The sequence below is a fragment of the Myotis yumanensis genome, unplaced genomic scaffold (assembly GCF_028538775.1).
Source record: "Myotis yumanensis isolate MYYU_CA2020_CCGP unplaced genomic scaffold, mMyoYum1.0.hap1 SCAF_2, whole genome shotgun sequence".
In the NCBI taxonomy this organism is placed as follows: Eukaryota; Metazoa; Chordata; class Mammalia; order Chiroptera; family Vespertilionidae; genus Myotis; species Myotis yumanensis.
This window is the reverse complement of record NW_027223753.1, coordinates 72,119,344-72,145,309: the sequence shown is the minus strand read 5'-3', so window position 1 is coordinate 72,145,309 and position 25,966 is coordinate 72,119,344. Positions and strand designations below refer to the sequence as shown.

General features: G+C 38.8%; 1 protein-coding gene, 1 non-coding gene and 1 pseudogene across 2 annotated transcripts; 2 read left to right on the top strand and 1 right to left on the bottom strand.

The window, feature by feature from the left end:
• Positions 1–324: 324 nt before the first annotated feature.
• GCLM (glutamate-cysteine ligase modifier subunit) lies at positions 325–25,207 on the top strand. The gene is made up of 7 exons (XM_070405632.1): positions 325–671; positions 6,477–6,542; positions 7,678–7,762; positions 10,086–10,145; positions 13,155–13,357; positions 15,098–15,212; positions 20,138–25,207. Exons 1-7 carry the CDS (start codon positions 546–548, stop codon positions 20,305–20,307), a joined length of 825 nt encoding a protein of 274 aa, XP_070261733.1. The 5' UTR covers positions 325–545; the 3' UTR covers positions 20,308–25,207.
• Positions 1,898–2,004, top strand: LOC139004523 (U6 spliceosomal RNA). The gene has a single exon (XR_011470403.1). It is a non-coding gene; the product is annotated as a U6 spliceosomal RNA (small nuclear RNA).
• LOC139004397 (ubiquitin-conjugating enzyme E2 C-like) lies at positions 11,026–11,834 on the bottom strand (annotated as a pseudogene).
• Positions 25,208–25,966: the final 759 nt, after the last annotated feature.

Here is a 25,966-nt window from a genome sequence, read left to right as displayed (position 1 = left end):
GCTGCGAGGCGAGACCGCAGTGCCCTCGGGGCCCGGGCGGAGGGGCGCTGGCCTGCGAGCCGGCCTCTGACCGACAGGGGGAGCCCTGCGCGCGCCGGCTCCGCCCCGCCCCGCCCTGCGCGCCCCGCGCCCTCCCTCCCCTCCCCGGCCCCCGCCTCCCGGCGCCACGCCCGCCCCCGGCCCCAGGCCAGTGCCTCGCGGGCCGGCGACCCGCAGCGCGCTGGCCGCCCCGCCCCGCCCCGCCCCGCCCCGCGGCGGGACGGGTAACGGTTACGAAGCACTTTCGCGCCGCGATTTCTGCTTAGTCATTGTCTTCCAGGAAACGCTTCCTCAGTTGGGAGTCAACTCTCCTGCGGCGGCCGCAGCAGCAGGAGCCGCAGCACCAGCGCGTCCTCCCCGGGCCGCCGCTCCGCCGCCGCCGGCCTCCCCGGGCCCGAGCGCAGGCCGAGGTCCCGCCGCGCGGGGCAGGCAGCCGCGCGCCCGGCTCTCCGGCCTCGGGCGCTGTGTCTGCGGGGCGGCCTCCTTCCCCGCCGTCGGCCGCTGCCATGGGCACCGACAGCCGCGCGGCCCGGGCGCTCCTGGCGCGGGCCCGCACCCTGCACCTGCAGACGGGAAACCTGCTGAACTGGGGCCGCCTGCGGAAGAAGTGCCCGTCCACGCACAGCGAGGAGGTGAGGGCGGGCGAGCGTTGCCAGCGGAGACGCGGGGCTCGGGGCGGGCCGCGGGCGGGCGGGCGGGGGGCTCCGCGGGCGGGCGGGCGCGGTGCGCACCTGGGCTCCGCCCGCGGGAGGAGGCTGAGGCCCCGGTGCCCGCGACTTCGTGCCCAAAGCTGCTGTTGGGGGCAGCGGGTCTTTAAAAACTTGGCAGGTGCAACTTTACGGCGAGCGGTGCCTCCATGCGCGCTTCTGGCTGCTCTCCCAGCCCTCAGAGGTGTCGGATCCCTCTCCCGGCTGTGGGGTCAGGGGAGGCCAGTCCGTCGCTCTGCCCCGCTCTCTTCCCACGGCGCGTTCAGGTGGAAAATAGTCCGGAGATTCGTTTTGGGAGGATTCAGATGAAGTAGTAGCAATCCGCTGAGCTTGTAGGATGTTGACAATAGTTCCTCTGTTGCTGTGAGACAAGTGAGTACTCACTCAAATTCGGCTTTGAAACAAAGTGTATGTTTTTCTTGCCGAGGAGTAATCTGGGTTTCTTTGCCCAGAGACTAATCACTGGTTTGAAGTGGCGGAGGTTAATGTGGAATCCTACACTCGTTACATTTCAGAGCGGACAGTAAATCATTGACTCTGCACGAATAATTGCGGAGGCACCTTGGTGGCATGGGACAGTTTTAAAACAAACAAACAAAATAAAACTTCGATTTAGGAGCTCTTATAACTTTGAGAAAGTTACTCTGACTGTAGCTTTAAAGTTGGATAATAGCTTCTTCAGCAGGCTGCTGTGAGGATGAAAATATATGTGAAAACGCCCACCATACAGGCATTTTATCTCCCTTATTTTCTGGTTCAATCGGAAAGATAAATATTTTCTTTAATAATTGTTTATTTTTCAATTACAATTGACACACAATATTATATTAGTTTCAGGTGTACCACATAGTGTTTAGACATTATGTCACTTAGGAAGTGATCACGCGGATCAGTCTGGTACCCATCTGACACCGATAAAACAAATCTTGATTAAAAGAAAAAAAAATGCCCTAAACTGTATCAGAATGTGACGTTATCAGCTGTGTTCCTAGGCAGTTTCTGCTCTTTAATATAAGATGTTGGTGATATACTATACAGCAGCACATGACAGCCATCTAAGTATGTGCTGGGCCTGTGCACAGGTCTGGTATTTGGAGTGAGTGCTCGTCTCGAGGTGAGAGCACTTGATTGTAACTTCAAAAGGAATCAGAGTGCTCGCTTCGGCTGCACGTATACTAAAATTGGAACGATACAGAGAAGATTAGCATGGCTTCTGCGCAAGGATGACACGCAAATTCGTGAAGGGTTCCATATTTAAAAAAAAAAAAAAGGAATCAGAATCCTGTACCATATTGTGTCCAGGTTCCAGCGCAGTTTGCATGTCTTGTTTTGTTCAAACCTCCCCAATCGGACTATTTCTCCCAAAGGTAAATATTTCTATATTTAGTTCTAGGCCTTTAATTTCCTCCAGTGCTGCTGGTTCAGTATACCATTTTGCATGTATATTGATAATATTAAGTGAAATTTTCTCTTATCTCACTACAACACACTCTAGAGTAGTGGCTTTCAAAGTCTTTTACTGTGAACGCACTAAGAAATGCATTTTTCTTGCAACACAGTTAAAAATACTAGCATATAGTGTATGTATATATGGTTTCATGAAGATACCCTTATTATATACTGTGTATTATGATTTTTTTCTTATCCTAATTTGTTTTTTAAAACTTACTTTCTTAATGCAGTTATGAGTCACACCCCACAGTTTTAAAAACATCGTTCAAAAGATTAATTCTGGTTCATGTGTTTTATTTTGGGTGCAGCATAAGAGGGAAAAAGTAAAGAAACTAGAAAATATTTGAGGAACACTTGAGATACGGCAGCATATTGTAGGGAAAATATACATGTTTTGTTTCCATGTAAAAAATAACTTCATGATAACTAGGGCTTCAAATTGGGATATATTACTTAAACAGTTTAACCTCATTGAATAAAGAAACTAAATAAATCACTCATGACTGAGAACATTTACACATTGAATAGAGAGTTTAATTAAAATTTCTAAAAGTTCTCTTCTAGTGTTGATATTTGCTTTGTTTTTATTCTGTGATCTCTGCCCAGATGTTTTGTTACACTAGAATTTTATGAAAGCAGATTTTTTGTTGTTGTTAATCCTCACCAGAGGATATTTTTTCCATTGATTTTTAGAGAGAATGGAAAGGGGGAGGGGGGGAGAGAGAGAAACACGAATGTGAGAGAGAGAGACATCAATTGATAGCCTCCCGAATGCGCCCTATAGGAGTCCGTGTCCTGCGACCCTTCATTGTAGGCTCTAACCGCTGAGCATGCCGACCAGAGAGAAATTAGATTTTTATTGATGTATTTTTATTGATTTTAGAGAGAGAAATATATAAATATCAATTTATAGAGAGAAGCATTAGCCCCCTCCTGCACACCCCCTCTTGGGGATTGAGCCGGCAACCTAGGCATGTGTCCTGACCAGGAATCAAACCGGTGACCTCTTAGTGCACAGGACAACGCTCAACCAAATGAACCACACTGGCCGGGCAGATCTTGTGTTTTAAATGGGCCATTATAGGACTGTTTTGCCCAGTTATTTGTTGTAAGGGTGTTGTAATGTACCCCGCGAATCACAGAAGGACGCCTCAAGAAGTCGAATTAAAGAGTCACATTTATTGCAATCCGGGACTATGAGGAGCCATTTTGCTTTCCCAAATCTCATAGTAACAAGATGGTCGCAGCTCCAAGGTTATATAGGCAAAAAATCACGAAGGTATTGATTACATCCCAGGGTTTGGAATGAGGAAACTGGTTCGTAAAAAAGCAGTTTACAGAAGCAGAAACAGCATCTTATCTAAATTACAATTTTGGGTCTAGAGCCCTTGGGTAACCTGGGTTAAACTTAGGCATGTTATCTAAATTACAGTTTTGGGTCTAGAGCCCTCTGACCTTGGGATAACTGTGCTGTCCTTCCCAGGTAAAGGAAAATGTGCTTTCTAAGACCAGTATGACCACAACCCATGGGATATTCACATTACAATCAATAAGGCATTTAATCGAATGGGATGATTTATATAATTCAGAAAATCAAAATAACCTGTCCATTGTTAAACAAAGCAAATAGGTACATAAGCCAAACAGCAGGGTTAAAGTTAAACTTTAATTTCTATCTGAGATGGTTGCTACCATACTTCAAGGGTAGTTGACCAGTTGAATTATATGCTATTTTTTAAACTCTTATACAACTGCAGATTTACTGATACACTACATTGTAATGATACTTATCTTCAGTGATACTATGTAGGGGTGTGTGTTGGTGGGGGGTGGTAAGAATGTAGAAAGTGAAGAACAAACAGTACCAGGTTAATGCTCAATTGATAGAGATAACATGTAGAAGATTAAAAATCACTAGGTTTGTGATATAGTCAATGAATTTCTCCTATTATAACATTGGACTGTCCTATGGTTTATCCTGACATTTTTCAGAATCCAAGATTTATTAAAGAAATGGTTTCAATGCCTGGCCATTGTGGCTCAGTGGTTGAATGTCGACCCATGAACCTTTCGATTCCTGGTCAGAGCAAATGCCCGGGTTGTGGGCTTGGTTCCCAGTAGGGGGCGTGCAGGACACAGCTAATCGATGTTTCTATCTCGATCCCTCTTCCTTCCTGTCTCTCTGAAATCAAGAAAAATACATTTTTTTTAAAAAAGAAATGGTTTCAAGAAGGGAACGAATACCCAGAAAATATATTTACCTTCCTGAATCAGGAAGGTAAAAAAGCCTTAAGTATGCAAATGAGCCATTCTTCCAAAGGAAAATTTCATCAAATTCTCCTGTGATTTGAGCCAAAGCACTCCTGATAGAATTGTTAACTTACAGTTTGTCCTGCTGCCTCAGCTTTTACTAATTTTTAAAAGAATATTGACTTGTTGCCCTGACCGGTTTGGCTCAGTAGATAGAGCATCGGCCTGCGGACTGAAAGGTCCCAGGTTCGATTCCGGCCAAGGGCACGTACCTTGGTTGCGGGCACATCCCCAGTAGGAGGTGTGCAAGAGGCAGCTGATCGATGTTTCTCTCTCATCGATGTTTCTAACTCTCTATCCCTCTCTCTTCCTCTCTGTGAAAAATCAATAAAATATATTTTTAAAAAAAGAATATTGACTTGTAATTATCTGGAATAATTATCAACTAATTTTTATGTACTGACTTAAATTTGATTATAAATATACTTTCTGTAAAGATACAGACCTTGTAAACTGAATCTATGTGGAGTATGGTATTGTTGTGGATTGTAAATCTTAACATAAGTGACTCTGAGCTCTTCAATTGATAAACTAGTTGTTCCTTGTAATTATCTGTACTAATATATAAGCAACAAAGTGTGTATACCAGTTTTTATCATAAGCAGTCATAGATCAGATAGTCTCTCTTAATGCTATTAGGAAAGTGCTTTTGCAATTCAGGGACTTGCTTCTAGTTACACATTTATTTTTTCTGCAAAGCACTGTGCCCTTGGATAATTATAAGGCAGTGATTTCAAACTGCTAGTGATGCCCATTAGTAGTCATAGATCAATTTAGTGAGTTATGGAGTAGCATATTTTTTTCTAAATAAGAAAAAAAAACAGTGCACCTGGCATGTAGTGAACATAAATATTGTTTTATAAATTTTGTATTATTTGTATGTAGGTCCTCACTAGGTGAATTATGTCTTGCTTTACCACTATCAAAGAAGTTTGAAATATACTGACATAAGAGATAAAAGAATATAAACATTTGAATGAATTTATAACATACTACAATGTTAGTGTAAAAATTTTATTTGCTTATGTAAGAAAACACTGAAGACAGGTTGGACAGTCTGTAGACAATGTACCTAAGTGTTAGGAAATGTGCACTGACATGCACATTGACTTATGTAAGATATGACTATGGTGGTTCTCAGACTTCAGAGGACATATCGATTGCTTGGGATGCTTGTTAAGTAAAAGTTCTGCCCTTATAGAGTGGTTAAGCAGGTCTATTATGAGGCCTAGGAATTTGAATTTTTAATAAACACCTCAGGTGAGTCTGATGTAGGAGTTCCCCTGGCCACATTTAGAGAATCTTGTGTTTGTCTTTGAGGAATATAACATAGTAGTTAATATTAGTTCTAGTCAGGCTGCCTGGGCTTAAACCCATGTTTCTCCATTATAAACGTTATTATTGATTTTTTTTGTTTGTTTCTTTAGTTATGTTTTTATGTCTCAGAAGTTTACTTTAATTTTTATTGGTACAAAAATTACTTTTAAAATAATTTGGTTGCCCTAGCCGGTTTGGCTCAGTGGATGGAGTGTCGGCCTGCGGACTGAAAGGTCCCAGGTTCGATTTCGGTTAAGGGCATGTGCCTTGGTTGCGGGCACATTCCCGGTGGGAGGTGTGCAGGAGGCAGCTGATCAATGTTTCTAACTCTCTATTCCTCTCTCTTCCTCTCTGTAAAAAATCAATAAAATATGTTTAATAAAAAATAAAATAAATAAATAAATAAATAAATAAAATAATTTGGTTACTACTTTAGGTCATCAACATTTGAGAATTAAGAGTAGAATAAAATAGATATAAATTTATCTTTGTTGTAGAGAACAAACAACCTTGTAGAACTAAAATTTTGGTTTGTATAGTATTTCCTAGTGACGTCCTTTTCTACTTATCAAGCTAATACATTCTTATCATATAAGTACAGAAAAGTGTATAGAGTTTGATTAACAGTTTCAAAATGCATTCTTTTTGCAGCTTCGAGATTGTATCCAAAAGACCTTGAATGAGTGGAGTTCCCAAATCAGCCCTGATTTGGTCAGGGTGAGTAAAATGTGGGTCAAGAAATCATGTAGTCCAAAAGGGAAGTGAAGTAAGCAGGAAATTAATTTCCTTAGTTTTGATAGGGAAGACAAATAGACAGTTTAGCATAAAACTCCCTATGGCTAATATGTTGAGATGGCAGTCTGACTCAATAAGCTTAAGCTTAAACAAAATCTAGGCTGTGTAGTCAACTCTTCAACTAGACAACATACTAGGATTCTCTGTACTTAATTCCCACCAGAGTTTTCTCATAATGTATTTTGCTCCAGTTTGTATTTGGCCTGATAAAGGAATAACTATTATTAAATAGTTTTGGTTGGTAAATTGTTTTGGTAGAATATCACCCCAATAATATAGTAACTAGAAATAATTTTTTAAATGTCAGTTTCTGCTGAAACAGTAAGGAACTGTGATTCATTAAATGTCAATATATGACAATATACAGAACTCTTGTCTGTAAACCACTCTTTGGGATCCAAATCAGCCGAAGGTATATAACAAATTACATAGACTGCTTTAAAAGAATGGAGCAAGTTGTATGCTGGATATACTTGTTCCCCTGGGTGTACTGCAAGTTTTATAACTTGATAGCTGCTAGACATGCATTGGTTAATGTCTATTATCAGTCTCTGTTTCTCTAAAATGACCATTTACCTTATTTATGCATGATTAATAAACACTTACTGGCCAGGCATTGTAATACGCTCAAGACTTGTGAGAAAGACCTCACTGTTTTACTTTGTTTAAAATGTTTGTGATTAATGTTGAAAGTTTGTAGCATGTCATTATCCAGAATGGATAATAGTATTTTTCATTGATTCCTTTTCTACGTAAAATTATTTACGGTACTAGTGGTTCTAACTCCTTACAGGCCTCCTGCCCTCTACCCCCATTTATTTGTGTGTGTGTTGTAATCTGAGTACCTGATCAAAATGAGACACTTTTCCCCAGAAAACACAGTGTTTTACCTGTATTTCAGGGCTTTACAAAGATAATGAAGCCCATTCAGACCTCAGGTAAAGAACCCTGCTATCTTTTGGGTTCCCTGCTGCTAGAGAGCTTTATGAATAGTAGAAAATATATAGCTAATCTAAAACATTTTATATTTATTGTAAACATCATGTGTTTATTATAGGAGTTTCCAGATGTCTTGGAATGTACTGTATCTCATGCAGTTGAAAAGATAAGCCCCGATGAAAGAGACGAAATGAAAGTTTCTGGTAAAGTCTAGCCTTTCCAATTCATTATGTCATACAGCAGAAGTGATAGTTTTTATTGGGCATGGGAACAAGCCTTTCTTTGCTTCTGGTAATGAGTGACTTGGTTACTAAGTGTGAGACATAGAAATGTTAATGTCAACTCTCTGAGTTACCGGAGGTCAGTGTTGGCTACTTCAATGGAGTCACAATATAACTTTACCTTGCTGTTCTTCACAGTCATTTATTAATTTATATTTTGGACTTCAGAGCGGTGGGACGATTAAGCTGGAGGAAATGGAAAGAATAAAGGGGAGTCTTAACATTGTCTACCCAAAGCAGGCATAAGCCCTCCCTTCCTGGTGGGACACTGCCAAACAGTGGCTGGGATGGCCTGGGAGTATAGAAAGAAGTCTGGGCAACAAGTTGCATGGAGAGAAATAAAATACACATTATACCCATTCAACAAATCTATCAAGTGACTACTTTCCAGAGACTCTGTGAAGCTCAACAAATGAAAAGGTGCCCTGTTCTTGCACTCATCTTATAGTCAGCATAGCACAATGAGGAAAAGCTTGAACTTGACTAAATTGAAATTTCTGGAGGTGCAGATTACTGACTCGTATCATCTTGGGTTAACAAATTATTTAATCTCTCTGAGTCTCAGTTTCTTAATCTATAAAATGGGGGTGCATCCGCTTCACAGGCAAAAGAAGCATTTGCCACAGTGCTTGGCATAAAGTTAAGTGCTAGGTAGCTATTATTTATTACCATTTGTGTTTGTGTTGTGGTTGTTTTTCCTTGGCGCGGGAGATAGACATATAAAATGAGATAGGGCATTGACTTTCGTCTAACAATAACTACCATTTGTTGAGTCGTACTTTGTACCAGGCATTGTGCTTGTCCTTCTTCATTGTATTTCTTATAATTCTCAAAACAGTCTGCAAGGTAGGGCTATTATCCTCATTGCACTGGTGACATTAAATAACTTGGAAGTTGTCATACACCCAACCCAGTAAGTGGTTGAACCAGGAATCCATCCAGACTCCAAAACCCATTTCTTTCTATTAGTTTCACATTGCTGTTTGCCTTGAAAAGGAAGTGAAAGCAACATTTTCCCTGTGGTTAATTGCAGTTCATTATGGTTTAGATCAGTGATGGTGAACCTCTGACACGCAAACTCATTTTTTTTGGTTTTTCTTTGTTAAATGGCATTTAAATATATAAAATAAATATCAAAAATATAAGTCTTTGTTTTACTATGGTTGCAAATATCAAAAAATTTCTATATGTGACACGGCACCAGAGTTAAGTTAGGGTTTTTCAAAATGCTGACACGCCAAGCTCAAAAGGTTCGCCATCGCTGGTTTAGATTCATCCTGGATCTCTTGCAAGTTGTCCTCAGTTCCCAGAGAGCTTCAGTACCCAAATTCTCCCCATGTGAATAGCTTTCCTCTCTCTACTCATCTAAAAATGTCTCTTTGATTTGAAATACCATTTCAGATGTCATACATTCATGGTCAGAGGGACTGTGGTGGGGAGGGTTTGCTTAGAGTATGATTATGGGAGCTAAGGTTGGACTAAAGTGAAGATTGACTCACCTGGCAGAGGAGCTGTGCTGGCTTTTAAATAGAGAATACGAGGAAAGCAGTGTTTTAGGAAGATTGTCTAGTAGTAAAATGGAAAGGAGAAGGAAAAGAAATGTATAAGGAAAATTTGTTGTATATGTTGAATCCCAGGCATTTTATATAGGGTATTTTATTAGCCGGTTTTCTATCCATTCTCCTTTTGGATTTTCCCTTTGCCTTTTCTCCTACTAATCCACTTATCTATTTGAACAGTGAATTTACATCCAGTAAATATAGACATGTTGAATTGAGCTCAGCCGGTGTGGCTCAGTGGTTGAACATCGAGACCTGTGAACCAGGAGGTCACAGGGAGGATTGTTTGTTTGTTTTCCATTTTCTTCTCATTCCAAGCAATTTTAGTCTCTCTATTATAGTTTATTGGAGAGCATAAATAATATGCTCCATTAATGTTTAATTCATTAAATATACATTTTGAGTAATAAATTTCTGTTTATTTGAACTACCTTCTAACCAATGGTTAATTAATATTTGCTTTTTTGTTTTGACAGATATTTGTGAGCAACTAGCATATAATTTAAAAATTACAGTGAAAGTATACTTTTATGTCTTAAAATGAAAACTATAAAATAATGTTACTAAAAAAGAAAAAACAATCTGTTCAGGATTATCTGTCATCTTAGTACTGTTAGCAGTGTTTATACTTTATCGTACAGTGTTACCCAAATGTAGTAATCAGTTTTGTTTTCTTTATTACCCAGCAAAACTGTTCATGGTAGGATCAAATTCTTCATCATCAACTAAAAATGCAGTTGACATGGGTAAGCAAAATATTAACATTTTATCTTTATAGTGGACTTAGTGTAGGTGTTACATTACTTACATCTTTTTTTAGTGTAGGTGTTACATTAGTTACATCTTTTTTAAAATTTATCTTTATTGTTGAAAGTATTACAGGTGTCCCCTTTGTGTGTTTGTGTGTGTTTTTTCCCGTTGACCCCCTCCATCCTGTCCCACCCCTCCCAGGCCTTCACCACTCTATTGTCTGTGTTCATGGGTTATGCATATGTGCATATAAGATCCCTGGTTAATCACTCCCCTCCCACACCCATACCCCTGCCATGTTCAGATTCACATAATAGAAAATGAACTCATTCCAATTTTACCTTTTTTTAAAGATTTTTTTAAAATTGAATTTTAGAGAGCAGGGAAGGGAGAGGGAGAGAGAAACATCAATGTGAAAGTGAAACGTGGATCAGCTGCCCCCTGCACGCCCCTTCCTGGGGAACCAGTTCAAAACCCAGGCATGTGCCCTGACCGGAAAGTTCTAACCTAATTTTCTAAGGCTTCTGTAGAATCACATTAAATTATGGAGGGTCATATTTTGATATATAAGAGGAATATAAAAGATGTAACAATTAACTGTTAACTGTGTGTTTGGAGATAGAAATTCTCCTTAATCATATTCTTTGCCCTTTTAATACTATAGATAAAATCAAAACAACAACAAACAAACAAAGCATTTTTACCTATTTTCAGTACTTGGTTTAGGTTATTGTGGTATTATTACAGTTATTCAGTATTCCCCCCTACACACAAATGTGTTTATTTAATATATTCATCACAGGGGCTCAACCAGAGACTTAATTTAAAAAACAGACACAAAAAAAATACGACACCACAGCTAAAGATACAGGGGTCCTATACAGAAATCAAGGCAAGGACAGACCATTTAAGGAAAAAGACAGCAAAGAAGAGAGGCTGGACAGGGCTCTTGGCCGGAGACCTGCTTTTTGTGTAGGTTTCTTGTAGGTACTTCTTGAAGGCTGTGGGGTTTTCCAGAGCTCCGCAGCATGCATGTTCAATGGGCTATCAATGTTGGGTTCTCCTAGCAGGCTTGGATGGAGAGCAGGATGGTCCTGATAAAATATAGAGCAGACCACTTGTCCTTTAGGGTGTCCAGGCAGATGTTACCCTTACGTTGGGATGAGGAATTTCACCGTGTGCACCTTTTACTGGTAGTCACTGAGGAACTCAAGGGAGAGCTTATGCCTCAAGTCTTCCTAAACTGTGCTAGCTGTTCCCATCCATTAGAAAAGGTTGTCTCGCCCTGACCGGTTTGGCTCAGTGGATAGAGCGTCGGCCTGCGGACTAAAGGGTCCCAGGTTCGATTCCAGTCAAGGGCATGTACCTTGGTTGCGGGCACATCCCCAGTAGGGGGTGTGCAGGAGGCAGCTGAATCAATGTTTCTCTCTCATCGATGATTCTAACTCTCTATCCCTCTCCCTTCCTCTCTGTAAAAAATCAATAAAATATATTTTAAAAAAAGAAAAAGAAAAGAAAAGGCTGTCTCATTCAGGGAAGTCAGAAGTTCCTTTGTCACCACACATCATGAGGGTCATCAGCTCTTGCTCACTGGGTCTGGGCAGGGCAGGGCCCGCACTGGACTCGGCTCCTTTATAAGCTGCAGCGACGCTGGTGGCAGCTGGGTTGCGGTTCTGGGAGGCCATCCGGACAGCACTGGCAGAGACATGGGAAGTCTGAGAACACGACTGTAGTTGCTAGTATTTTTTTCTTTTAAAACATCTTCCAGTATTTACATATGTTGAACACTTAAATCATTAGTTCTTTAATATAACTGTGGAGTGCACAATAATCATTAAAAATAAACTCAAATTATTTTTATAGAAACTAAGAAATTACTAGTATTTACCTCTATAAATATAGATTAAGACCATACATTCAGTTTTTCAGTCTCAAATTTATTTTTTGCTATGACCACCAGTTGCAGAATATTAGGTCAGAATTCTCATGATCATCTATGTGAGATACTAGTAGAACTAGAGAAGAAATGTTATGAAGCTAAGGAAGGCACCAAAAAATCCTGGCACCTAGGAAACAAGGAGGTTTGTTCTCCCAGAAAGAGGAGCCTAAAGTAGCTGTGGGTTCCCCAAGATGAGACAGGTCAAAGAAATCCACTTACCTACTACATAAACCAAGTAGATGAATGAACACTTACACTTTTCTTTTTTTAATCCTCACCTGAGGATATGTTTTTATTGATTTTTAAAGAGAGAGAAACATCAATGTGAGAGAAACATCAATTGGTTGCCTCCCATTTGAGTCCCGAATGGGGATCAAATCTGTAACCTAGGTATTTCCCTGTCCGGGAATTGAACTCTTGTTTAATGTTCCCCCACGTCCTGCATGGTTCAGGGTTCAGGATCTGGAAGAGGGGCCGCACACAAATGAAAGAGATGAGACAAGAGATAATTTGGAAATTGGGGGGCCAGGCGAGGGCCCATCCCAAGAGGATGGACTCTGCTTGTGCTCAGGCCTTGCCATTTTTTTATTGAGTTTGGGATCCACCCATAGCCCTTAGGCAGGCAAGTTCCAATAACAGACTGTCAGTAAGGATTTACATGACTATCTGGTGGGGAAGTTGCTTCAGCTACCATTGTCTGGACTAAACAGTGGGTGCACAGCCCTGACCTTTGCCAGGGCTTCAAGGGTCACCAGCATCCCAGGCTCCTTGTCCACACCTCTCTGCTAAAGAAGACAATAAGCGGCTTCCCACAGAACTCAAAACTTTTTGGTGTATGGGACAATGCTCCAACCAACTGGGCCACCTGGCCAGGGCTGTCCACTTAAACTTTTTTAGAAAATGGAAATATTCTAAGGAACAGATAAATAGTGAAATGGAGCAACCTGTTATATAGAAAACTAATGAATGAATATATGGACAGAATTCAGTGGGATGTTTGAAGCATTAGAAATACTTGTTTTATTATGTAATAAACATTTATCCTCTGTGTTTTCCTTCACATCAGCCTGTTCAGTCCTTGGAGTTGCACAGCTGGATTCTGTGATCATTGCCTCACCTCCTACTGAAGATGGAGTTAATCTTTCCTTGGAGCACTTGCAGCCTTACTGGGAGGAATTACAAAACTTAGTTCAGAATAAAAAAATTGTTGCCATAGGTACCTCTGATCTGGACAAAACACAGTTGGAACAGCTGTATCAGTGGGCCAAGGTAAAGGACAGCCAGATCACGAGCACTGGGGGGGGGTCCCGGAGGGGGCTTTCTCTTACAGTCCTTGCTGTATCCTGTTGAGTATCGTGCTTATAGTGGCACTCACTGTGGAGTAACTATTCCAAATGTGGAAGTCTTGAGGCTGATTTTATATACAGAATTGGATTTTTTCCCCCCTCAAATATATAGGGTTTCTCAAAAAAATGTATGCACAGTGTTTATTAAAATACATTTCAGTTTCAAAATTGAAATTGAAGTGTGTATACATTTTTGGGACACCCTATATGTCTAATTGAACTTAATATTAGTCTCATTTAAAATGAGTGACAAGCCGAAACCGGTTTGGCTCAGTGGATAGAGCGTCGGCCTGTGGACTGAAGGGTCCCAGGTTCGATTCCGGTCAAGGCATGTGCCTGGGTTGTGGGAACATCCCCAGTGGGAGATGTGCAGGAGGCAGCTGATCAATGTTTCTCTCTCATCAATGTTTCTAACTCTCTATCTCTCTCCCTTCCTCTCTGTAAAAAATCAATAAAATATATTTTAAAAAAAAATAAAATAAAATGAGTGACAAAAACACTAGAAAATGTGTATTGAAGCATTCATAGCCAAATGAATTAAGTCAGTTTTCTTCCGTTTTACTTATGTGATAAAAATATTACATTTTTCATTAGCTATTATTAGAACATGGTTCTGATTTCCTAAAAGAAAGGGGCTATTATATTTATTTAAAGTTACATGAGGCTTAGTTTATACACTTGATAATGGAGTCACAAATTAATCTCCCCCCCCCCCAACTATCTGGCCTAATAACATACAAATTATTAGTGAAGTTGCTTACTGGAATTTTACCTTTACTCTCTCTCTGTATCTCTCTTTATTCCTTTTACTTCATCCTAGCCTTGTCCTTTTCAGACCTTTCAGTTTCTTATAGACAAGAAGACCCTAGAACAGTGGTTCTCAACCTTCCTAATGCCACGACCCTTTAATACAGTTCCTCATGTTGTGGTGACCCCCAATTTCATTGTTACAAATTGAACATAATTAAAGCATAGTTATTAATCACAAAAACAATATGTAATTATATACGTGTTTCCCGATGGTCTTAGGTGACCCCTGTGAAAGGGTCGTTCGACCCCCAAAGGGGTCGCGACCCACAGGTTGAGAACTGCTGGTCTAAAGGAAGTGTTGCCCCTTCTTCCTTTGACTTGGTGGTAGCTGGAATGTAACTAAGACCCTGCTAGAGAGCCGTGGGTGATCCAGAATGTATCTATAAATTAACCAGAGGAGCTATTAGAAATGACCTAATTCTTCTCTTTTTCAAAATGTCTCTGATTAATAACCATTTTATACTTTAACATTAAATGTACTTACCATTTGTGTTTGATCCTCTGCCTTAAAGACATATTCCCTCTGTTGTTGGAACCATCACACTTAGAATCAAGTCTGTTTCTGAGGCAGATGTATTAGATTGCAGGTTCTAGCAGGAGACGTTTTAATATTGTAGTACTATATTGGCTTTCCCCCCCGCCTAGAGCTATTTTTCCTTTCCCTGTTACTGCTAATGTGAGTTAGAAAACATACATTAATAAATATATTGATGTAAAAGTAATTTATAAACTTTAAGTGCTATAGAATGTGATATTTCATATTTTCTAAAATTCAGTCCTTGTATCATCATCTACTTTTAGTAGTACTTACTTTAGTGGAGATATCATGATTTTATTTTTTTTTCACTTCTAGGTCAAACCAAATAGTAACCAAGTTAATCTTGCCTCCTGCTGTGTGATGCCACCTGATTTGACTGCATTCGCTAAACAATTTGACATACAGCTATTGACTCATAATGATCCAAAAGGTAAGACAGATTTTCATTTATAGACTTCGATCATGAGCTTTGATCTTACAAGAAACTACTTGTAAAAATTGAACTTCTAATTGTGTACAGTGATAGGTGCACAGTGCTATTGCCTAGAACTATTGGTAATGGTTAGTTCCAAACCATGTATGCCTTTTATTTTTGTTTCAGAGAGCTTTAGTTTTGTCTTTGTACCAATGGGGGGAAAAGTGAAGGATTGTTTCCTGAATATTGGCCTGTTTAGGTTTATAAGTATTAAGCTACACAGAAAAGATCTTTTAAGGTACCAAAGAGTCACTTAATTAAAAAGGATAAATATCTAGAAAAAGAGGCAGATAACTTAATTTGAAATGTAAGCATTTTAGGATTGATGATTGAGTAGGTATTTTATTAAAACATATATATTTGGTGCTAACAGAAACATTATTTGATTAATGAGAATGGCTTGTCTGCCTTCTATAGGATAATTTTTTGCCAACTTTTACACGAGAACTAGGAAAGCTGGGAAGAGAATGTCTTACACCTGACGCTGTTGTTCATTCTGTCCTGCGCTCATTTTTCACTGTTTCGTAGGGAGAGGAGGAAGCATTTTACGTATTAGATCTATAGGCTCTGAGAAACAGTATTTTGGTGTAGTTTGGGGGTTTCTTTTTGTTTTTTAATCCTCACCAAGGATATTTTTTCCATTGCTTTCTAGAGAGAGTGGAAGGGAGGGAGGAAGAGAGAGAGAGAGAGAGAAAAATCTACTGGTTGGCTCCTGCTACTGGGGTTAGGGAACCTGCAACTGAGGTATGTGCCCTTGATGGGGAATTGAATCCACAACCCTTCAGTCCGAGGGCAACGCTCTAACCACTGAGCAAACCTGCCGGGGCATTTTTTGGTGTAGTTTTAAGTGACAACTGTCTTGTGAATTTTAAATCTCCATATGGGAGGAAATTACATTTTATAGATGATCATTCCTGGAGAAAAAACATTGGGTTTTAGCCCTAGCTGGCTTGGCTCAGTGGATAGAGCGTCACCCTGTGGAATGAAGGGTCCCAGGTTTGGTTCCAGTCAAGGGCACATATCTGGGTTGCGGTCTCAATCCCCAGTGTGGGGCGTGCGGGAGGCAGCCGATCGATGATTTTCATCATTGAGGTTTCTATCTATCTCTCCCTCTCCCTTCCTCTCTGAAATCAATAAAAATATTTTTTTTAAATTGGGTTTTTATTTCCATATCTAAAAAGATGGCATTATATTAGTGTTTTGATTCAGTTAATTTTTAGGATGCTTATGGATAATCTCTTAAGACTTTACACTATTTTTGTCAGCCATCTGTCCCATTCTCATTTTTCACATTCTGGGGGAAGCGGAGGAGGAGTTTTTGTTTTGTTTTCTTTTAAACATATTTTTATTGATTTCAGAGAGGAATTGAGAGACAGAGAGAGAGAGAGAAACATCAATGATGAGAGAGAATCATTGATCCACTGCCTCCCTCATGCCCCACACCAGGGATGGGGCCTGCAATCCAAGCATATGTGCCCTGACCGGGAATCGAACCATGACCTTCTGGCTCACAGATTGATGCTCAACCAATGAGCCGGGCAAGGAGAAGTTTTAATAGCTTTGTTCCTCAAATGCCAGACATCCTGCTAACTGCCTCAGAGAGATGATCTGTAATCTTCATAACAACTGAAACTAGGCATTCTGTTGATGAGAACGGAACCCTCGAGTTTACGAAACTAGCCAAGGTCACTCCACTGGCACAGGGTAAAGTTTGAACGTGGACCTAGGTCCTGGCTGAATTTGGAGCTTTTCCTCACTATGCTGTACTATCTCTCTGATCTAAAACGTTTCAGATCGGCCAGTACAGCGTAGCGTACAGCATGGCGTACAGATTCATTTTTTTTTAAGTCATTTTAGTGAAAATCTAACAAAGAATTGCTATTGCTGATTCATTCTGTAATATTAACCATTAAAATTTTAACCTTTCATAGGTTGGTAATATTATATCAACTTACGTTTTTACTTTGTTGGGGGCTCTTTCAACAGTAATTATTACCAGTAGCAGTTGTTACCAGCTGCTCATAGATGAGCCTGTACCCTGATGTAGCTCCACTTGGAAAAAATGCTATCCTTTTTCTAATAGGAAAGGAAATAGGAAAAGACTAAGGTGTCTAGTATTTTATTTCCATGTTATCTAAATGTTGGCATGTGGATTATGTGCTAATACCTAATTGTTATGGCAAAATATAGTGCATATGTATCTCAGAAGAGAAATGTAATCCTTTTTTGTATGTCTTTCTGACATAATTTGACAATTGGATGTCTTATTTTTTAATCTTTACTGTTGAAAGTACTACATATGTCCCTTTTCCCCCCATTGACCCCTTTTAGCCCACCCCCGCCCTAGATGTCTTTTTAATTTTAATTCTAAACCCTTTGATTAGAATATAGAGACTGATTCTGCATATGCCATTAACGAATCTTCATACACTTTGATCTGTAAATGAAGCAATTCTTCTCTTAAAAGATTTGTCATGTTTACTGATTCTAAGGAGTTAGCATAGTTGAATCAAAAGTATGTAATTAAGCCCTGGCCAAGTGGCTCAGTTGATTGGAGCGTCGTCCCAATTTTATCCTTCTTCCCTCGAGATAGTCTCTTCTCCTTTAGACTATCTGATAAACAAATCCATGTTAATGCTACTTTTCCCAATGAGACATTTGCTTTCTGTTTATGAAAACTAGCTGTTTACTAGCTGTATTATCTTGGGCAGGTTATCTAACCTGTCTGCTTTAGTGTCCCCTTGTAAAGGGGGATAATACTACCTATCTCATAGGGTTAACGTGTGGATTCAATGAGTTAATAAATCTAAAATACTCAGAAAAGTGCCTGGCGAATAATAATAGATAACATTTACTAGGAGTTTACTATTGATGCTATTCAAATATCACAGCAGTTCATTGGGGCAAACTGGTCCTCTAGTGCTCCCAAATCATATTGTATAGATGATACTTAATATTTAGCTGTATGGTTGCTTCTGACCCAGTGGAATCTTTCCATATTGATTGATTGATTGATTCAGCAGACACCTACTGTGTTCCAGGCATTGTTTCTAAGTACTAGTTAGACAAATTTCAACCAAGTCAAATTTGTCTGACAACCAAGTCAGACAAATTTCAGCTCTCACCGAATTGATTTTCTAATGGGAGGAGACAAACAATAATGTAAATGATAAATGGTGGCATATGGTATAGAGAAAAGTTGGCTAAGGGAGAAGTGTGCTCAGGTTAGGGATTTCTGTTTTGTATTATTGGTCAGGGGGGCCTCCCTGCTAAGGCAACATTAATCAGAGACCTGCAAGAAGGGAGTCAGCTATGTGGGCATCTGGAAAAATAGTGTTCAGGAAAGAGGGGGCATCTGATGCAAAAGCCCCCAAGGTGTGAATGTGCTAGAGGATTCCAGGATACAGCTATGAGGCCAGTGTCCCTGGAGAAGAGGAAGTAAGGAGGGGAATGGTACATCAGAGCAGTAGTAGAGGGTTTGGACATGAATGTGGGAGAGAAAATAATGATTTCATCAGAGAGATGCAAATTAAAAGATAACCTTAAATGACTGCTGGTGCTCCTGAGGCTAGGCTAAGATTGGCACTCTAGCATTATCAGCTGCTGTTGGATGGCCTTTCTGGAAAGCAGTTGGCAATGTGTTATATATCTAGTCTTCAAAGTATACTTGGACTTGGAGCTTGTCATTCTGTAGCCATGCATGCATTTTAAGGGTGTTTATTATAGCATTTTTATTAGCAAAATATTAGGAAAAAAATACATTTTTGGCCAACAATAAAGAAATATATAAATTTTGATATCTATATAATCTAATATTGGAAAATTATTAAAAATAATGCTTTCATGGAACATTTAATTATATGGGAAATATTCATTATCACATACGTGGGAAAAATAAGTAAATTAGGCTGTAACTACAGTATGAGTTCTAGTTTTTAAGATATTGAGATAGATAGGTAGGTATAGGGAAAACATTGGGGAAAAAATACATGGCAATAGAAATGGTCTGTCTCTGGTTGATAGAATAATGGTAACATTTTTTCCCTACTTTCCTGTAGTACATTAGAATCACCTGGAGATCTTCAAAAAAGTATCAATATTCAGGCTCCATTCACTAGACATTATGAATTAAATAGGCTGCATTACAGGTATAGATACTTTCTGAAGAACTGTCTCGGACCATCTGACATCCTGGTTCAGTTTCATAGCACCCATTAAGGATAAGCATATTTTGTATTCAATTTTGAGGTGTGCCTTGTGTTATATTTAAACTAGAGGCCCAGTGCACGAATTTGTGAATGGGTGGGGTCTCGAGGGGGGAGGGGTGTACTGGGATGCGATCGGCCCTCCCAGCGGGCGGTGGGATGACCTTGCCAACCCAGGATCCCGATCCATCCTACTGATATTAGTACTGGTTGTCAGGAGCCACCTGGCAGCTGCTTTTATATCCTTTCTTCCTGGTGGAGCGTCTAGGGAGGGGAAGCAGCCGGGGTGCCCGAGGCTGACTTCCAGAAGGCCTGTGGTGGCACTATCAGGATCATGCCAGGGGTGCTGGTCCATTGGTGCCAGACCCGTTCTCCAGAGATTGGATCTGCAGGACTACTGAGGAAGTAGTCCTACCACCGGGCTGGTGGGCCACCGGGAAGGGTCGGTCAGCTGAGCGGTGTGGGAGTGCACTGACCATCACTCCTGCATTGAGCAGCATCTGCCCCCTGGCTGTCATTGCATGTCATAGCGACTGGTCTTTTCAGTTGTTTTCGGTCGTCAGTCATAAAGGTCACTTAGGCTTTTATATATATATAGATGCTTACCTATATAGTAAAGTGCCTTTGTTTTCAAATTTAACTCTGGGTTTTTATTTGTTGTTTCTTTGTTTTAAGAACTGCTTTCTGAAGCAAGTTTCCAAGAAGCTCTTCGGGAAAGCATCCCTGACATTCCAGCACATGAGTGGGTGCCACTGTGGCTACTGCGATATTCAGTCATTGTTAAAAGTAGAGGAATTATCAAATCAAAAGGCTACATCTTACAAGCTAAAAGAAGGGGCCCTTAACTATGACTTAGGATCATAACCTACTGACTTGTATTTTCCTTGACTATAAGATAAAATTGAGATATGTAAAAATCTATTTACTGTGGCGTCATTGAGGCAAATATTCTTTAGTTATATTTGACATGTTATCTGTCAAGTTTTGAACTCACATGAACCTCCGTATTGTTTTCATTAAACTATTGTTTTCTAATTGAAATCATTTACAAAGAAAATATTTGCAATATATTTTGCCTTTATTTTTATGACTAATAGAAATCAAGAATGTTTGTTGTTAGATATATTTTGGCCTAGGCATCAGGATAATGTATACTAGTATACATATTTTTTATTTCCAAAAAGCTCATTAATTGCTTCTTACTCTATAGAATAACTAAGCAATTTGGTAACAATTGTTAAAACTGCTAAATACTGGAAGATATTTTTCCTGTTGATAAGATGATTATATCTCAGAGTAACTGGAGTAGCTGGGATCTACTAGTAGTGTAAATAAAATTCATATCTTCAATACATGGATAGAAACAATTTTTTATTTAAGTTTACTTAATAACCTTGCTTGTAGTTTACCTATAATGACTTAACCTTGTATTCCTGTGCCATATTTTCTCTTGCTGTTATTTACAAAGACAAACCAAAGTAAATCTAGAAAGGAGACTAGAATCACCCCCAATAAATTCAACTTAAAGAAAAAAACAACAGAAAAAATAAAAATGAGACTAGAAACTTTGAAATTATTGTTTGGGAGTTTTATAAAAGCAACTATTATTACCTTCAGATTCTTTTTAATTCTTGATTTATCCTTAATATTTTGCTATTCATTCAAGAATATCCAATAAATATTGAGCAATTACCATGTGCTGGGCACTGTGGGCTCTGGAAAGAGGAGGGGGCACAGGGATTAAGAGTAAGTTGCTAAATATGATATTTATTCCCCACTAATAACTGACTTGTGAGGGACTAAAAGCAAGGAGAAGGGTATAAAGAGCCTTAATTATTTAAAAGCAAAACAATATAATCAAAACTTTAGAGCTAAAAGAGACTTTAGATCACTTAGTATAATTCCTCATTAAAGAGCCAGAAAATAGCAAATAAATAATCTTTGACCTATAGATCTCCTTAATTCTATAAATTTGGGAAGTTCTTTAAAAATCTCTTTTCTCTCAATCAGTGCTTTTAAACCATGTATTTTAATATATGATTTATAAATATATATATAAACTAATATATAAAACTAATTTGCCCGACTTTTTTCAACATAGGGAAAAAAACTGTGGTTCTGTATTCAAAATAAATACACTAGACTCTTTACCAATCATAAATAAGGTTTTGGGTGTAGTGTTTAGATAATTTGATCATCCAAATTATAATGTTAAATCGATTGATTTATCTGATAAGACTTGTGTAGACTTTGAGCTTCCTAACGCCTTATATAGCCTTTATATTAATTGTATGTAATGTTATTAAATGTATATAGTTAACTTTTTTATTTGGAAATATACAACATTTTTCATATAATGTCAGTCTTTAAACAAATGCTCGTTTTAATTTAAGCCTATATACAATGAGTTGGTCAAGATATTTTAAGAGGAAATTTTAATATCACATTTATTGTTTTCTTTTAACCCTAGTCTTACAAATAATGGATTGTTTAAAGGGTTATTTTGAAAATGGGAAAAAAAAATGTATGTTGCTAATGTATCCAAACTTAAGAGGAGCCTTTTTGTGTTCTTTTCCCCCCACTCCTGACAAGATTATAGATTCATTTTGTGAAAGGGATCATGTTTGGAATTTTTAAATGAGTGTTTGTTTCATTTCTCTATCTTTAATTAGTTACTGAATAACTTTTTAAAAAATCTATTTTGATTTCAGAGAGTAAGGAAGAAGGGGAGAGAGAGCTAGAAACATCAATAATGAGAGAGAATCATTGATCAGCTGCCTCTTGCACATGCCCCCTACTAATTGAGCCCAAAACCCTGGCATGTGTCCTGACCGTGAATCAAACTGTGACCTCCTGGCTCATAGGTTGATGCTCAACCACTGAGCAACACCGGCCAGGCTGAATAAACTTTTTTAAGAAAAAACTGATTTTTTAAGACTATATAATTTTTCAAGCTAATGTTCACATCTTTTTTTGTGTGTGAACTATCAGAAAATAGTGAATACTTTTCAAATATTTAAGAACTTAATGTTTAAAAAGCCATAAAATGAAGAAATGGTACTACCAAATAATTGCTTAAAGCTGAAAGCTAAGTTATCAATAGTGTCTATACCAGATGTGTTTTCTGGGGAGATGAGTATCCAGGGACCAAGACAGAAAGAATTCATCTAATTTTTTTCAGTAAACATAAAAAAAACACTGCAGCTTATTGTTACATTTCCAAAATACACTAGAGCCTTACTTTAGCACAATGTACTGTAACTTGGGAGTTTGTTTTGTGATAAGTTCATCTTGAATTCCCATCCAAGAAACTGTAGTCACCAGAAGGACCAAGGTGTCTTATAAAATATGTCTACATAGTGTAAATTCTGAAAACCACTTGTGCCAGTACGCTGGTAGAGTATTCATTTAGGGATAACCCATGCTACAACTTGAATCACAAATAACAGCCAATAATATTTCCATTCTCAAAAAAGATTAAACAGCTAAGTGTGAAATGGAAAATAAAGTCATTCTATTTTGAATGAATAATTCAGACTTTTCTCTACCAGAGCCAATTAGAAACTGAAATAGAATCTCCATTTTCAGTGATAAAAGATCTAAGGTTCATTTAATTATATCTCTTTTCAGAAAAGATTTTCATTCTAATATTTCCACCCATCATTTTCAATATTTGGGAATGTAAGTGACTGATATATTTATTGTATATTGGCTGACAGTTAATTTTTCTGCCAATTGTACATTTAGAGAAATTTGAAGTTGTTTTAATGAGAACTTATTTATTTTGTTTTTTTATCCTCACCCATGGATATGTTTGATATTTTTTCATTGATTATAGAAATAGAGGAAGGAAAAGGGAGAAAGAGAAAGAAACATAGATGTAAGAGAGAAACATCAATTGGCTGCCTCCTGCACATACCTCTACTGAGGATCAAACCTGAAACCTGGGTATGTGCCCTGGCTGAGAGCACCGGTACCCTTCAGTGCATGGGACAATGCTCTAACCATTGAAAACACCAGCCAGGGCTGAACCTATTTTTTTAAACTTAACTCCTAATGTATCAGAACTTATACCTGTTGTTTTCCCATAATGTTAGTGGGATGTCAGTTTTATTTTTGAAAATATGTAACATAACTTTTCCCTACCAGATAATTCTACTGTTATGTGTCTATAGTGATGTACTATAAAATACAGACAAAATATAAAGCATTATTTTTTTTTAAATATATTTTATTGATTTTTTACAGAGAGGAAGGGAGAGAGATAGAGAGTCAGAAACATCGATGAGAGAGAAACATCGATCAGCTGCCTCCTGCACATCTCCCACTGGGGATATGCCCGCAACCCAGGTACATGCCCTTGACTGGAATCGAACCTGGGACCCTTCAGTCCGCAGGCCGACGCTCTATCCACTGAGCCAAACCGGTTCCGGCTATTTTTTTTTTTTAATCCTCACTCGAGGATATGTTTTCATTGATGAGAGAGAGAGACAGAGAGAGAAACATCTATCGGTTGCCTCCTGTACGCACCCTGACCAGGAATCAAACCCACAACTTTTTGGCGTACAGGATGACCCTCCAATCAACTGAGCCACCTGGCCGGAACAAAAATATAATGCGCCATCAGAGCGTGGGAACAGCGGTGGTAGGAGCGGGGCTGCCAGCAGACTGGGGACTGGGGCTGCGGCGGGAGGGGCTGGGCAGGGGCATGGAGGGTGGGCCAAGACCCGCCCCTGTGCCCAACACAGCCTTGCAGCCCACAGTTCCTTTCAAGGTGCATGAATTCATGCACTGGTCCCCTAGTTAATATTTATAATAGTTTTTAATTTTACTTACGAATTTAAAGTGTGAGTATATTTTAATTGAGTTGTTTTAAAAGTTGAAAACATCCTGAAATGTTATACTGATTTTGAACTCAAACTGAGTATAATTTGAAAATAAATGATGAATGATTTTTAAATATCCAAGCCATAAAGCTATTCATGCATCATTCAGCAGCTATATCAAATGCCTAGTATGTAACACACTGTGCAAGGTATTTGGCAGGTAGACACAGAAATATAGAGATCTGTACATGAACCAGACCAATAAAAACCTGCATCTATTAATGATAGCTATGGTGAAAAGGGATTGGGGGATACGTGGAAGGAAATGGGGCTTGGAAGTATTATCTTTAGAGGACTCCTCTGAAGAAATTAGCTTTAGGACAGGGTCAGAGGAGGAGGTGTGGACGGGCATTCTACCCAGAGGCCCTTTTTGCCTGGTTTATAGATGTGCTTTTATTGAATGACAGTTTATAATGTAAACTTTAGGAATTTAGTGGAAACACTTTAAGATTTTGTGCTTACCAAAGAGAAAGGAATGACTTCTGATGAGATAAGAGTAGGTAAGTTTGGAAAAGTCATGTTATATAAAAGACTAAAACTTGCTCAAATCTCCTGAACATATCAGGATATAGTCTTATGTAGTTTCACTACCCAAAAAATCAAAACCTTAATATGTATCCCTCAATAATGAATAAATGTACAAAATGTCATATAAGATTTTTCTGTGTTGGTCCGTTATTTTAAGAAGATTCACATTTTACAATATGCATTACTTATTTTGACTGAGCACTATTTTCCTTGTTTCTTTACTCACTGTTGATTCTTGCATCCTACTCCATTTATGTTCCCTTTTTCCTTGCTTAAGTATGTCCTTAATAATTAGCAAACATCTTTGGGCAATAAATTTTTAGGCCCTGTTTGTCTGAAAATGTCTTTATTTTGTTCTCAACCTTAATGGTCATTGGACACTAGACAATTCTAATTTTCCACATACTTTCCCTCAGCAACTTAAATATTCCACTGACAGTATGTATACTCTTGCTAATGAAAATCTGGATTTCCTTCCCTAGAAATAATGTCTTTTTCTCTAGTTGCTTTTTTTATTTTTAGTTGAGAATTTCAACTTATTTTGATGTGTATAGAATTAAAATAAAGCAAAATAATTAAAACTGGCTATAAAGTTTTTTTATAACAAAAAAGTATAATCATAAAATAAGACATTGATAATTAGATTTAATCAAAAGTTGAATCTTCTGTTCTTCAAAAGACACTGTTAAGAAAATGAAAATGTGCCCTGGCTGGTGTGGTTCAGTGGTTGGAGTGTGCCCAAGCACCAAAGGATCTTGGGTTCAACTCCCGGTCAATGGCATGTACCTGGGTTGCAGATTTGATCCTGGCCTCCAGTTGGGGAGTCTCCAGGAGGCAACCCCCTCCCTCCCTTCAACTTTCTCTAAAAATCAATAGAAAAACATATCCTCAGGTGAGTATTAACCTCACCTCCTGCCCCCCCCCCCCAAAAAAAGACTGAAAATTGAAGCATCAACAGGGGGAATATATCCGATACATATTTCTGATGAAAAATAAATTAGACAAATCAAATTTTTTTTAAATTGTATTTCAAATGATGCCATCATAAAAGTGAAAAGACTTTTCACAGAATGGTAGAAAATATTTACAA